Source organism: Salmo salar, chromosome ssa18 (assembly GCF_905237065.1).
Source record: "Salmo salar chromosome ssa18, Ssal_v3.1, whole genome shotgun sequence".
Lineage (NCBI taxonomy): Eukaryota > Metazoa > Chordata > Actinopteri > Salmoniformes > Salmonidae > Salmo > Salmo salar.
Window position 1 is genome coordinate 68,615,028 of NC_059459.1, and position 15,738 is coordinate 68,630,765.

A 15,738-nucleotide genomic window follows, 5' to 3' on the forward strand; every position below is an offset into this window, starting at 1 on the left:
AAGAAATTAACTTTGTCCTGAACACAATGCATTATGTTTGGGGCAAATCCAACACATCCCTGAGTACCGCTCTTCATATTTTCAAGCATTGTGGTGGCTGCATCATGTTATGCTTGTCATCGGCAAGGACAATGGAGTTTTTGGGGGACAAATGGAGCTAAGCACAGGCAAAATCCTAGAGGAAAACCTGGTTGTCTGCTTTCACTGGGAGACAAATTCACCTTTCAGCAGGACAATAACCTAAAACACAAAGCCAACTATAAATTGGAGTTGCTTACCAAGACGACATTGAATGTTCGAGTGGCCTAGTTACAGTTTGGACTTAAATCGGCTTGAAAATGGCTGTCTAGCAATGATTAAGAACCAACTTCATAGAGCTTGAAGAATTACAAAAATAATAATGTGCAATATTGTATAATCCAGGTGTGCAAAGCACGTAGAGACTTACCCAGAAAGACTCACAGCTTTAATCGCTGCCAAAGGTGATTCTAACATGTTTTGACTCAGGGGTGTGACAACTTATGTAAATTAGAGATTTTTGTATTTCATTTGCAGTAAATTAGCAAATATTTCATGTTTTCACTGTCATTGTATATATGGTGTTTTTTTGTTGTTTTTTTTACAATTTTTTACTTTTTTTATCCAATTTGAATTCAGGCTGTAACTCAACAAAATGTGGAATAAGTCAAGGGTGTATGAATACTTTCTGAAGGAACTGTACATTTTCTGAATACCTTGTAATACATGTTCAATAACAAACATATGGCTTTCTTCACATGTTCAACTTGAACAATGAATGTGTGTTTTTACATTTGAAAAGTCGCAACATCCGCAATGGTAGTCAACTTTCTGTCTGTGTGGTAGCTCTCTCCCGTCCTGGTACAAATCGGCTCTGTTCAACGAGCTATACTTCGTGGTGGACGGGGGGACTGTGTGGACGGAGCTGCCTGAGGACAGCGATGTCAGTGGGGGGCTGCGGAGTGAGGACGGGGGGCTACCCGCCCAGCCTGCCATCATCAAGGAGTACGGTCGCTTTGCCTACTTAGAGGGTAAGGGGTCATACTTTAACTGACAGTAATAGTGTGTGTGTGTGTGTTACTGCTGGTGAAGTTGTGGGTTTTGGGCCAATTTAAAGTCCCCTTCCAGCTATTTTGTTAACTTTTCCTGTTGAGAAATTATATACAAAGGAATAAATACAGTATTGTGTACACACACACACACACACACACACACACACTCAAGGCGTTTGAGCGAAAGTGTTTTTTATACAACTGTGAAGTTCAAGCAGTTGGCACTCTGCATCCCCTTGCATGTTTGTGAGAATAATTGAGCCCCACAGTGGACGTGTCATAATACCCATAAAACCTAGAGGTCAAACATGGAAATGGTTCAAATATATATATTTTTTTCACCATTCATTTTATCAATTGTGGATTTTTCGCAACACTTCAAATAGGGGATGTGTTTCCTGTAGGCTTACCCTGGCGTGACATTTTGATAACCGTGTAAATCTCTCTTGGACAAGGAGACTTATCAAAATATTCAGTTCTATTTACTCTGATTCTAAAAATCCTAATTAACATAAAAGTAGACAGAGTGAAGACTACAAATCCCTGCAAGTTCCTGCACATCTCTAGCTGACACTTTTGCCATCAGCTACTAGCTACCTTGATCCAAAACAAAAGATATATTGAAGAAAAATAATATTTACTGTTCCATATTTTATTAAACTAATATTTGTTGTATTATTTATGCGTTTGGTCTTGTCATGTACAGAATACTATCTTAGTAGCAGTCAGATATTTATAATGTGCCATGAATACTAGGCTAGTATTTTGCAAAGAAGTCATATAGCTAGGTAGCTACCTAGATGATATTAGCAACATATACTTATTTTAGCAGCTCATCTTCTCCATCAACCGGTCGATTTAATCCCTTATTTCTGCCAACTACACTGAACAAAAATATACATGCAACAATTTCAAAGATTTTACTGGGTTATAGTTCATATAAGGAAATCGGTCAATTGAAATAAATTCATTCGACACTAAACTATGGATTTTCACATGACTGGGCATACATATGTGCATTTGTTGGTCACAGATGCCTAAAAAAAAAAAAAAGTAGGAGTTTTTTTTGCACATTTTTGAGAAATAGGCTTTTTGCGCATATGGAACATTTCTGGGATCTTTTATTTCAAACTCATGAAACATGGGACCAACACTACATGTTGCGTTTATATTTTTGTTCAGTATATATGAACAAGGTGAAATCTATTTCAATACATAATGTCCGAATGCACTGCTGTATTAAAGAAATTTAGAACTAACTTGTTGACATGTTCTGTTGCAGATTCAAAGACCAGATTAATTCATTGCAGAATGTATCTATCATGAATGAGTAAGCATATTTATTTGACAAGAATGCACCTAGTCACCCATCAATCATGTCAAACACCTGAACTCCAATAATTTCATTGTTATAGAGTCAAAATAGGTAACAATGCATACATATACCTTTTATACATAACATGTAAACATCTGACTTTGAAGTAAAGATTTAAATGATTTATTAATCAATGCCACAAATCTGGGACATTGAGCACCACATTCACTATTATTATCAGAGCGCACAGATTTTCTGCTTTTCCACTTTAGGAATTAGACCAGCATAAATAAAACAAAATATAAAACAGCATATTGTAATTTTGGTGGGTGAGTTACAAATGGGAAAAACTGGTTGTGTAAGGTAGGTTTTATCTAAAAATACTAGGTGAGCAGAATGATAAACAAATCAAATCAAATAAAATTTATTTTTATATAGCCCTTCGTACATCAGCTGATATTCTCAAAGTGCTGTACAGAAACCCAGCCTAAAACCCCAAACAGCAAGCAAAGCATGTGAAAGAAGCACGGTGGCTAGGAAAAACTCCCTAGGAAAAACAGACCCTAAACAATGAAGCCATGTCTAAACACACCTATATCAACACCCTTCTGGTCCATGTTGCTGCTGTCAATTGTGAGCAGCACATTTACTACTGCATTCAGTTTGAACCCCAGAATAACACTACACACGGAGAGGAACCTAAAGGCACATACAGTACCAACCAATAATACTCACCCGACGGGCAGGTGTGGACCAGTGCTGCCTTGGCTGCAGTCTTAGTTCGCAGCTACTCCCTCCTTAGCAGCAGCCGCCGCCATGGCATCAGTCAACAACTCCAACTTGAGTGGAGCATGCGTTTATACAGTATAGTATCAGTATATAAAGTAAGTACAGCGTTGACTCGAGGATGCTAATCAGTTCATCTGAGACCTCTCAAAAAGCCAGACTAAAATAATCCAGTTAGCTAGGGTAGCTACAGGTTAGGTAGTACGTGAAGTAGGCTACCCACACCTCACCCACAGACGTAAACAAACTATCAAGAACGCCTAGCCCTGGCTTCATCATATAAGTTAGCTAGCTAGTTACCTAGCAAGCTAGACTGTTGGTTTATTAAAGCCAAAGAAAGCTAAACTAGTTTTTAGGATTTTCTCAAGTATTTAAATGGCTAATGTAACCATCTATCCAGGCTAATGTTGCTAGATAACAGGCATTTTCAATTAAACATTCCCAAGACAGTTCACTGAATTGTTCATTTAAATAACTTTAGCCAATTTATTAATTAGTCAATATAGTTCATCCAGATATTCTTACCATTGCCTCATTTATTAAGCAGTCTCATCCAGATAATCATGGCCCTGGTGAGTGACGTAAAGCTTAAGAGACAGGCATTTGTAGTTCTGTATTATTGCTAATTAGCATTTCATATTTGGGGGATAAATACAGCCGAACATATTGAATTGTCACCTTGTCCGAGAGACATTGTATACGGTTATCAAAAGGTCACATCAGGGTAAGCCCACACGCAACACAGCTCTTATTTGAAGTGTTTTTAAAATCCACAATGGATCAAATGAATGGTGAAAAAACTACTGGAACCATTTCCGTGTTTGATCACTAGGTTTTATGGGTATTATGACTCATACTGTGGTAGACTATAGAGAACAGCCCAACAAACACACACACTTGTGCCATGTAATGTAGACAACTGCACCGCCTATTGAGTTGTACCTTTTTTTTTGTTAGGCAAATCATGTAATCAACGAGGTAGTCTGGAGGGGGGTCTTTAAAAATAGGTAGACTCCAAAATGACACTGTACTCGTTTAGTATAGTGGTCAGTATCCCCCGCCTATGACACGGGGGCGAGGAGACCGGGGTTCAATTCCCCGACTGGGAGGAAACACTTGTCTGTTAGAAGGCTCATTGTAAAGTACACTTGTCTTTACTCCTCTCTGAAGTGTGTGAGTTCAATCATTTTGAATGTTCTCTTTTCTTCTCCTCATAGGTCAGGAGTACAGAATGTATAACACATACGACGTGCACTTCTACGCTTCCTTTGCACTTATCATGCTATGGCCCAAACTAGCCCTCAGCCTGCAATATGACATTGGTGAGTAAAGCAGGGTCTGAATGTTATTGTGTGTGTGTGTGTGTGTGGTAGCTCTCTCCTGTCCTGGAGCATATGTGTTTCTGTGCGTGTTCACTATTTATGTATTATTTTTCAGCTGGCAGTGTTGTTTCGTGTGACCCGACTGAAAGACTCCATCTGATGAGTGGCAGAAATTCTCCTGTGAAGGTTAAGAATGTAGTCCCTCACGACATAGGAGACCCAGGTATAGGGGAAACGCACACATACTGTACTTATATTTCGCAACAATTCGTAAAGATATGGTCCTTCGAGCCGGATTCATATTCATAAATTGTGATCCTTTGAGACAGATTATCCCATACAGTGGTTGCTCCACTAAATGTTTTGCGATTATGCTGCGGTACTTAGAGGTAATTTGTGGTTTAGTACGGTACCCTGCGTCACCACTTCATTGCTCCAGACCAGCGCAAGGGGGAGTTAAAGCACTGATTATGCTTTTGGGTCCTACTGTATCTCTAACTTACAATGAATGGGGGACATAAACCTAAATAGAAACTGATAATTGTGCACAACTTCAGTATTACTTACTAAAACTGTTGTTACACTAAGGTTTTTGTTATTTTATTTTGCTCTTACTGTAGTACTGTAGCCCACTCCCGACCGGTCATGTTGTACAGCGCCTGAGTGGTGCCACGGTCTAAGACACTGCATTGCAGTGCAAGCTGTGTTGCTACAGATGCTGGTTCAGTGTGACAGGGTGGACCCCCACCCTGTCACACTGGGTAGCACAGAGCAACGCTTTAAGGGGCATTGCACTAATAATGGCGCTGACTAGGGAAACGTTCCCGCTGTTCTAGCAGGTACCTCTCTCCCTCTAAAAACAGAAATAAAAGTTTTGGCCTTTACAAATATTATTTTGGTCTTTAATCAGATTACAATCACTTTTAGTTTAACCTCCAAAATATTGTTATGTATTATCAAGTTGATGGCACAGTCATGTAGCTGGCACCTACAAAAAGCTGAGTGACTCACTCATTAATCAAAATAAATAAGTACCAACATTCTATATGATAGTCTTAAATAAAGAAATGTTTTGGTTATCTATGTACAGTATATAATAGCCCATATGTCGCCTACAATATGAGTCTCACTAGTGTTGAGTAATGTGGTCTAGGTCTTATTTAAAGAGCATATTGAAGTTAGAAGCAATAGGATTTGAAGCGCTAGCCTACAACTATTTTAGCACCGTTTCACACTGCTCTGAGACAAGCATGGGGACTGGTCTTGATAAATCAATGAGATTTTTTATTTTGACTCAGTCTCTGTGTATTGGTTAGACTAAAATGATGGTGTAGAAATGTTATCCTCCTAGTGTAACCTTTTATTTAACTAGGCAAGTCAGTTAAGAACTAATTCTTATTTACAAGCATAGCCAACTCCTTCCAACCAGTAGAGGAATTGAACCCCGGGTCTCCCGCGTGTCCGCGTAAGACACAGGGATTCTTTAGCTACAGTGGGGGGGGAAAGTATTTGGATCAGTCTATAATTTTAATGGTAGGTTTATTTGAACAGTGAGAGACAGAATAACAACAAAAATATCCAGAAAAACGCATGTCAGAAATATTATAAATTGATTTGCATTTTAATGAGGGAAATAAGTACCTGACCCCCTCTCAATCAGAAAGATTTCTGGCTCCCAGGTGTCTTTTATACAGGTAACGAGCTGAGATTAGGAGCACACTCTTAAAGGGAGTGCTCCTAATCAGTTTGTTACCTGTATAAAAGACACCTGTCCACAGAAGCAATCAATCAGATTCCAAACTCTCCACCATGGCCAAGACCAAAGAGCTTTCCAAGGATGTCAGGGACAAGATTGTAGACCTACACAAGGCTGGAATGGGCTACAAGACCATCGCCAAGGAGCTTGGTGAGAAGGTGACAACATTTGGTGTGATTATAAGCAAATGGAAGAAACACAAAAGAACTGTCAATATCCCTCGGCCTGGGGCTCCATGCAAGATCTCACCTCGTGGAGTTGCAATGATCATGAGAACGGTGAGGAATCAGCCCAGAACTACACGGGAGGATCTTGTCAATGATCTCAAGGCAGCTGGGACTATAGTCACCAAGAAAACAATTGGTAACACACTACGCCGTGAAGGACTGAAATCCTGCAGCGCCCGCAAGGTCCCCCTGCTCAAGAATACATGTACATGCCCGTCTGAAGTATGCCAATGAACATCTGAATGACTCAGAGGACAACTGGGTGAAAAGTGTTGTGGTCAGATGAGACCAAAATGGAGCTCTTTGGCATCAATTCAACTCGCCGTGTTTGGAGGAGGAGGAAATTGCTGCCTATGACCCCAAGAACGCCATCCCCACCTTCAAACATGGAGGTGGAAACATTATGCTTTGGGGGTGTTTTTCTGCTAAGGGGACAGGACAACTTCACCGCATCAAAGGGACGATGGACGGGGCCATGTACCGTCAAATCTTGGGTGAGAACTGCCTTCCCTCAGCCAGGGCATTGAAAATGGGTCGTGGATGGGTATTCCAGCATGACAATGACCCAAAACACACAGCCAAGGCAACAAAGGAGTGGCTCAAGAAGAAGCACATTAAGGTCCTGGAGTGGCCTAGCCAGTCTCCAGACCTTAATCCCATAGAAAATCTGGAGGGAGCTGAAGGTTCAAGTTGCCAAACGTCAGCCTTGAAACCTTAATGACTTGGAGAAGATCTGCAAAGAGGAGTGGGACAAAATCCCTCCTGAGATGTGTGCAAACCTGGTGGCCAACTACAAGAAACGTCTGACCTCTGATTGCCAACACGGGTTTTGCCACCAAGTACTAAGTAATGTTTTGCAGAGGGGTCAAATACTTATTTCCCTCATTAAAATGAAAATAATTTTATAACATTTTTGACATGCATTTTTCTGGATTTCTTTGTTATTCTGTCTCTCACTGTTCAAATAAACCTACTATTAAAATTATAGCCTGATCATTTCTTTGTAAGTAGGCAAACGTACAAAATTAGCAGGGGATCAAATACTTCCCCCCCACTGTAAATAGCCCAGTACTGTGTTACCTACTCCCGACCGTCACGTTGTACAGCGCCATATTTTCCGTTCCATCCTGACGGAAACCCAGAGGGTTTTTCGTTTTTCTTGAAATATAAACACCATAATATTAATCAAATTTATCCCAAACTCTCTAAAAGTAATTGGAAAGGTAGATACACATTTGTGACATTGTTGTTACAATAAAGAATGTAAACAAGATGCTGTGTTTTTATTTACAGTAATGACAGACAGCTGGAGGCATTTTGAAAACAAGTTTTCAAACACTTGTATCCTGATTTTTCAGAACAATCAACTCTTTATAGCCCAGCTACTGTAGGTGTGAACATCCCCCTACCTACAATGTATTCGATGCTTAAGTACTCTGAAGTGTTACATTTCTAACTCAAAACAGTGGTATACTATTTCTTTATGATTTTGTTAATAAAATAACAACAAAAGACATTCAAAATGCAGATGGTTATTTAAACTACATTTTAGTTGCACTTCCATCCTGCTCCACAACCACGGGTAGAACCTTGCTGAGGTGATCAATGTATTTGTTGCATTGTAGTATCGTCAATTTCTTTAGCCAAAATTTCTTGATGTCCTCAAAAGTTTGGACACACCTTTTGAGGACATCAAACCATTCCAGGGTTTTTTTTTATTTTTTAGAATTTTCTACATTGTAGAATAATAGTGACTACATCACAACTATGGAATAACACATATGGAATCAGTTAAGAACAAATTCTTATTTACAAGGACAGCCTACTCCTTCCTCCTAATCGGGGAATTTAACCCCGGTCTCCCACGTGCCCGCATGACACGGGGATTCTTTTTAGCTAAATAGCCCAGCACTGTAGCTTACTCCCGACCGTCACGTTGTACAGCGACATATTTTCCGTTCCATCCTAATGGAAACCCAGAGGGTTTTTTGTTTTTCTTGGAATAGAAACACCATAATATTAATCAAATGAACTAAGCAAAATGTCTTAACCTCTGTAGGGGGTGTGGGATGCTACCGTCCCACCTGGCCAACATCCAGTGAAATTGCAGAGCACCAAATTCAAAAACAGAAATACTCATTATAAAAATTCATAAAACATACAAGTGTTATACATCGGTTTAAAGATGAACTTCATGTTAATCCAACCACGGTGTCAGATTTCAAAAAGGCTTTACGGCAAAAGCATACCATGCGATTATCTGAGAACAGCGCCCAGCAGACAAATCATTACAAACAGTTACCAGCCAAGTAGAGGAGTTACACAAGTCAGAAATAGTGATAAAATTAATCACTTACCTTTGATGATCTTCATATGGTTGCACTCACAAGACTCCCATTTACTCAATAAATGTTTGTTTTGTTCAATAAAGTCCCTCTTTATATCCAAAAACCTTTTGTTCAGTAATCCGCAGTCACAACAGACAGACAAAGTCCGAAAAGTATCAGTAAAGTTCGTAGAAACATGTCAAACAATGTTTATAATCAATCATCAGGTTGTTTTTGGTCATAATAATCAATAACATTTCAACCAGACAAAAGCTTTGTCAATCTAAAAGGAAAACAAGAAAGGCGTGCTCTCGGTCGTGCGCATGAAAAACCTCTGGGACACTGAATGGTCCACTCATTCAAAGTGGTCTTACTCCCTCATTTTTCACAATACAAGCCTGAATCAATTTCTAAAGACTGTTGACATCTAGTGGAAGCCATAGGAAGTGCAACTTGAGTCCTAAGTCAATGCATACTGTAATGGCATTCAATAGAAAACTACAAACATAAAAAAATCCAACTTCCTGGATGGATTTTTCTCAGGTTTTTGCCTGCCATATCAGTTCTGTTATACTCAGACATTATTTTTTTTTTAAACTTGTGTTTTCTATCCAAATCTACCAATTATATGCATATCCTAGCTTCTGGGCCTGAGTAGCAGGCAGTTTACTTTGGGCACGCTTTTCATCCGGAGGTGAAAATAGTGCCCCCTACCCTAGTGAAGTTAATCAGTCCCATTATGTTCTTACAAAAAAAGGTTTTAAATTCTCTGGTACAGCCACTATTGAAGGCTATAAAATGCTTCTCAAAGATGCCCTCTGGTGGTCAAACTAGCATTAATAGTACCAGCAGTTGGCACTTAAATAACATGCCATGGAATTCTGAGGCATCACACAAACTGTGCTGCAGTACGTTGCAACTTTTTAAAGGGCGTGTGTGTGCTGATCCAAAACATAAATGCAACAATTTCAACGTTTTTACGGAGTTAAAGTTCATATAAGGAAATAAGTCAATTTTAAATAAATTCTTCAGGCCCTACTCTATGGATTTCACATGACTAGGAATACAGATATGCATCTGTTGGTCACATACCTTTTTAAAAAATGTAGTTGCGTAGTTGCATAACTTAAATGCATTTAATAATTAAAGATCTTTAGGGTTACGGTATATTTTGGAGTGTTATACATTTTCATAAACAATGTATCTGGTGTGACCACCATTTGCCTCATGCAGTGCTTCACGTCTCCTTCAGAGTTGATCAGGCTGATGATTATGGAATGTTGTCCCTCTTCAATGACTGCGAAGTTCCTGGATATTGGCGGGAACTGGAACACGCTGTCGTACACGTCGATCCAGGGCATCCCACACATGCTCAATGGGTGATATGTCTGAGTTTGCAGGCCATGGAAGCACTGGGACATTTTCAGCTTTCAGGAATTGGGTAGAGATCCTTGCGACATGGGGCCATGCATCATCATGCTGAAACATGATGGCGGAGGATGAATGGCACGACAATGGGCCTCAGGATCTCGTCACGGTATATCTGTGCATTCAATTGCCATCGATAAAATGCAATTGTGTTTGTTGTCCATAGCTTATGCCTGCCCATACCATAACCCCACCACCACCATGGGGCACTCTGTTCACAATGTTGACATCATCAAAGCGCTCGCCCACACATCGCCATACACGTGGTCTGCGGTTGTGAGGCCGGTTGGACGTAGTACCAAATTCTTTAAAACAACGTTGGAGGCAGTTTATGGTAGAGAAATTAACATTAAATTCTCTGGCAACAGCTCTTGGACATTCCTGCAGTCAGCAAGCTAATTGCACGCCCCCTCAAAACATGAGACATCTGTGGCTTTGTGTTGTGTGACAAAACTACACATTTTAGAGGGGCCTTTTATTTTCACCATCACAAGGTGCACCTGTGTAATGATCATGCTGTTTAATCAGCTTATTGATATGCCACACCTGTCAAGTAGATGGATTATCTTGGCAAAGGAGCTCACTAACAGGGATGTAACGAAATTTGTTTGCAAAACTTGAGAGAAATAAGCTTTTTGAGCGTATGGACATTTCTGGGATCTTTTATTTCAGCTCATGAAACATGGGACCAACACTTTACATGTTGAATTTGTTTGTTCAATTAGACATTGGGTTTAATACTGGCACTGAATTCAGATATGTGCATGTAACTTGGATTTTGAGACATACATTCAGTTAAGACTACAGTGAGTAATGAGTTCAGATTTCATGTTATATAAGAATTGGACCCTTTCGGCTTTTGTGATTTGTGTCTTAGTGAATCTGCATTGTCTTACGTTAAATAACATGTCTGCCTTCTGTACAGAGGTAGCCATCAGATAAGAATGAGCGCATCAGTTGTGTTCTCTAGGGAGATTTATGTATCTTGTCTATTTATCTAACCTTGTTTTTCTTTCTCACTTATTTTATATGCATGTGAAGAACTTTGAACTGCATGAATGAATTTGTGTGTAATCTCCAGTTGGCAACCCATCCCTTATGGGATTAATTGACACAATAAACAAACATTACAATCATTCACTGATCATTTTTCTTCCTGTGTTCACTGCAGTGCGCATCGCATAGAGTATAAAAATCAATACGGAATAGTAAATAAGGTTATTCAAACAATTATTTTGTCAGAAATGTGCTATTTAAATAAAGTTTGATTTGATCTAGATGACGAGCCGTGGCAGCGTGTCAACGCCTACCTGATCCACGACACGGCCGACTGGAAGGACCTGAACCTGAAGTTTGTCCTGCAGGTCTACAGAGACTTCCACCTGACCCAGGACACACAGTACCTCCAGGACATGTGGCCCATCTGCCAGGTAGGAAGGAGTCTCAGAGGATGAGTGCTGATAGGATCAGTTACAATAATAAGGTCATATAGATCTGCAGTCAGTTTCTGTAGCGTAGTGGTTATCACGTTCGCCTAACACGCGATAGGTCCCCGGTTCGAGACGGGCAGAAAAGTTTTTTTTCCCTCTGAGCAACACATGTCATTAACTGTTTTCATAAACAGAATCTAAAGCACTCAAGTTATGCAGTAGAGCAGTTGGTATTTATGAAATGGAACACTCTATCCACAACATTAAAACAATAGCTATTGATCCTCTGTGGCTAAATTGTGCTCTATGGTGTAGTAATTTAAATGGTTTTATTTATGTACCCACAAGACAAAACGTAACTTTTTGGCGAATGTATTTAATAATTATAATTAACACTTACAATAATAAGGATTGTATTATTTAATAAATGTTATTATATCCCCTTCAGGCCGTGATGGAGTCAGAGATGAAGTTTGATACGGACGGAGACGGTCTGATAGAGAACTCAGGCTACGCCGACCAGACCTACGACGGATGGACCGCAACAGGACCTAGGTGAGAGCTGAGGAAAAGGGAGGGAGCTGGTAAATGTCGTGACATAACTTGTAACAATACTCATTGTAGTAGAGGTTCCCGCTGATGGCGAACAGGAAAAGACGAAGTCCGTTGACGGAGTTGTATTTTTAGTTGCTTCCCTGACCCACCCCAGGGAAGTGAGACTGTGTTCTAAGGTCACATCAAAGAATTCAACTTCCTGTCGACCAGGAATTATACTGCATGCATGTTTTAATGTATGAGGCGAGGTCACACCTGAGTTCCAGTTGTAATTTAAAGATTTCCATGTGTTACGTTTGTAGTGTTAGTTTAAAGGAATTATATTCTGCTTTCTCCCTCTTTCAGTGCGTACTGTGGGGGTCTGTGGCTGGCCTCTGTGTGTGTGATGTGTAAAATGGCCAGGCTGGTGAACAATGAGGCTGCCTTCCAGCACTTCCGAGACATACTAGACCGGGGGAGCGCCGCCTTCGACAAGCTGCTGTGGAATGGTCAGTACCATATTTCTGCCTGTAGTGGGCGCACGTTCAGTAATGAATAGGGAGTAATGCTGAAATGATTGTTTTGTGTTACACATTCTTCAGCAATGTCACACGTTTGCTAAGAAATGTGTTATTGGGATATGTGTTTTATAGAGTTTGAATTTAAGCCACAATTCTGTAGTAAACAACTAGCAACTAAACTTCTGGAATACTAATTCTATTGTACATGAATCATAGACAAGCATACATTTATTTATGGTCATTATACCAGAGTGTCATATACTAGTGATGGTGTGGGGTCTGTGTCAGATATGTTATAGTTAGTATTCTTAATAAATAACTTCAGTCCTGGTTTAGTATAGTGGTCAGTATCCCCGCCTGTCATGCGGGAGCCAGGGAGACCGGGCTCCAATTCCCTGACGGGTTGGGAATTTGAGATAAGAGATAAGCCTCATAGTAAAAACACCATTCACAGCCTGGCTCTAATTTAGCTGTATAATTAAGACTAAAAGCTGACTATATCGCTGTCTCTTCAGGCCGGTACTACAACTACGACAGTAGTGGGCAGGATCTCTCCAACAGTGTGATGTCAGACCAGTGTGCTGGCCAGTGGTTCCTACGGGCATCTGGATTGGGAGATGGCCAGTTTCAGGTCAGACACAAAGCCAAGACATAAATAGTAATACTATTGTTGACTACTAAAACCCTAATAAAAAAAAACGATTGACCAAACACGCGCCACAAACTGGGCAAACAGAGGAACATTTTGATCCTGATCAGACTGATGTTTTCAACCTCCACTGGTCAAGTAATGATTGTACTATGATTTTTATCCGATTTTTCTTACTTATTGGAATGGGACTTCGTTGCTTATATTATCGCGTATTCCTTTTTTATCTTGCTGACTATGTAAAGTGACAGTGCCTTAAAGTGCTTAAAATAACTTGTAAAATGATTACTGTTAATGACATCCTGACTCAACATAGCATTCTGACCACACTGATTGTCTCTAACTACACAAACAAAACAAAGCACTACCCCTCCCCAGGCCTTTCCTAAGGAGAAGATTTGCAGTGCACTGAAGTCTGTGTTTGACCTGAACGTGATGAGTTTCGCTGGGGGTCAGATGGGTGCGGTCAACGGTATGAGGCCGGAGGGGGTACCTGACCACTCCAGTGTCCAGTCAGACGAGGTGTGGATCGGGGTGGTCTACGGACTGGCTGCTATTATGATCCATGAGGTGAGTGAGTGAGAAAGTCAGCAGGGGGAGAGGGGAGGGAAGCCTCCTGACCTTTTGAACAAACCTTTTTCAAGTAACGGTGACTAACCCCATTCCGTACAAATGTGGCAACCGCGACATTCAAACGAGGCTGCAATGAAAACTAATGGGAATGTAGCGACTTTGTAGACATCAAAATCTGGTGTGTGAACTATTCAAGCGTTGATTGACATGGTAATGGCTCTATAGTATTGGAGAAAAGTTGAAAAAACGGACCACGAGTCATGGCGTAACGTACAGCATGCATAAAGCAACTAATTCTGTCTTATAGCCTCTCTCCACCAGGTGTAGCACTTCTCTCACCGTTTAAAAACAAGAAGGGGACAGTGTAAGGGGGGATACCTAGTCATTTTTTGCATCATCATTGCAAGCTATCATGACTCTCAAAAGCCGCTGTTTACTTTTGAAGATCACTTTAGCACCGCCCGAAAAACCCAATTCAAATTCGACACAAACCTTCAAATAGGTATGTAATGACACATTCTATAAACTCTTTATAATGTTGTATTTACATTTTAGAGGCGATAAGGTGATAAGTTGGACAGATCGAGTGAAAAAAGCCGTTTCCCCACACGACATCTCCTTCTCACTATCACGCAGTAGGTTTCGCTTCCCCACCCGCCATTTTTAAAAAGACCTGACGGAGCTCATTGCCTTCTTGAATCATGCAGAGATGGGCATCATGGAGTAGAGGTTGACCGATTATGATTTTTCACCGCCAATACCGATTTATTGGAGGACCAAAAAAAGCTGATGCCGAATTTTATATATACAGTGGGGGGAAAAAGTATTTGAGCCCCTACTGATTTTGTACGTTTGCCCACTTACAAAGAAATGATCAGTGTATATTTTTAATATAAGGTTTATTTGAACAGTGAGAGACAGAATAACAACAACAAAAAATCCAGAAAAACGCATGTCAAAAATGTTATGAAATTATTTGCATTTTAATGAGAGAAATAAGTATTTGACCCCTCTGCAAAACATGACTTAGTACTTGGTGGAAAAACCCTTGTTGGCAATCACAGAGGTCAGACGTTTCTTGTAGTTGGCCACCAGGTTTGCACACATCTCAGGAGGGATTTTGTCCCACTCCTCTTTGCAGCTCTTCTCCAAGTCATTAAGGTTTCGAGGCTGACATTTGACAACTCGAACCTTCAACTCCCTCCACAGATTTTCTATGAGATTAAGGTCTGGAGACTGGCTAGGCCACTCCAGGACCTTAGTGTGCTTCTTCTTGAGCCACTCCTTTGTTGCCTTGGCTGTGTGTTTTGGGTCATTGTCATGCTGGAATACCCATCCACGACCCATTTTCAACGCCCTGGCTGAGGGAAGGAGGTTCTCACCCAAGATTTGACGGTACATGGCCCCGTCTATCGTCCCTTTGATGCGGTGAAGTTGTCCTATGCCCTTAGCAGAAAAACACCCCCAAAGCATAATGTTTCCACCTCCATGTTTGACGGTGGAGATGGTGTTCTTGGGGTCATAGGCAGCATTCCTCCTCCTCCTCCAAACACGGCGAGTTGAGTTGATGCCAAAAAGCTCACTTTTGGTCTCATCTGACCACAACACTTTCACCAGTTGTCCTCTGAATCATTCAGATGTTCATTGGCAAACTTCAGACGGGCATGTATATGTATTCTTGAGCAGGGGGACCTTGTGGGCGCTGCAGGATTTCAGTCCTTCACGGCGTAGTGTATTACCAATTGTTTTCTTGGTGACTATGGTCCCAGCTGCCTTGAGATCATTGACAAGATCCTCCCG

General features: G+C 40.6%; 1 protein-coding gene across 15 annotated transcripts in view; it reads left to right on the top strand.

Annotated features, from left to right (window-relative positions):
* The window catches only part of gba2 (glucosidase, beta (bile acid) 2), a 44,740-nt gene that overhangs the window by 25,438 nt on the left and 3,564 nt on the right, over positions 1-15,738 (top strand). For all 15 annotated transcript variants that reach the window (XM_014156205.2, XM_014156208.2, XM_014156207.2 and 12 more), the window contains 8 exons: positions 865-1,049; positions 4,389-4,493; positions 4,609-4,716; positions 11,510-11,661; positions 12,110-12,216; positions 12,562-12,704; positions 13,232-13,347; positions 13,744-13,935. In XM_014156205.2, the coding sequence (XP_014011680.2) occupies positions 865-1,049; positions 4,389-4,493; positions 4,609-4,716; positions 11,510-11,661; positions 12,110-12,216; positions 12,562-12,704; positions 13,232-13,347; positions 13,744-13,935 (1,108 nt within the window). The remainder of the gene's footprint in view (positions 1-864; positions 1,050-4,388; positions 4,494-4,608; positions 4,717-11,509; positions 11,662-12,109; positions 12,217-12,561; positions 12,705-13,231; positions 13,348-13,743; positions 13,936-15,738) is intronic.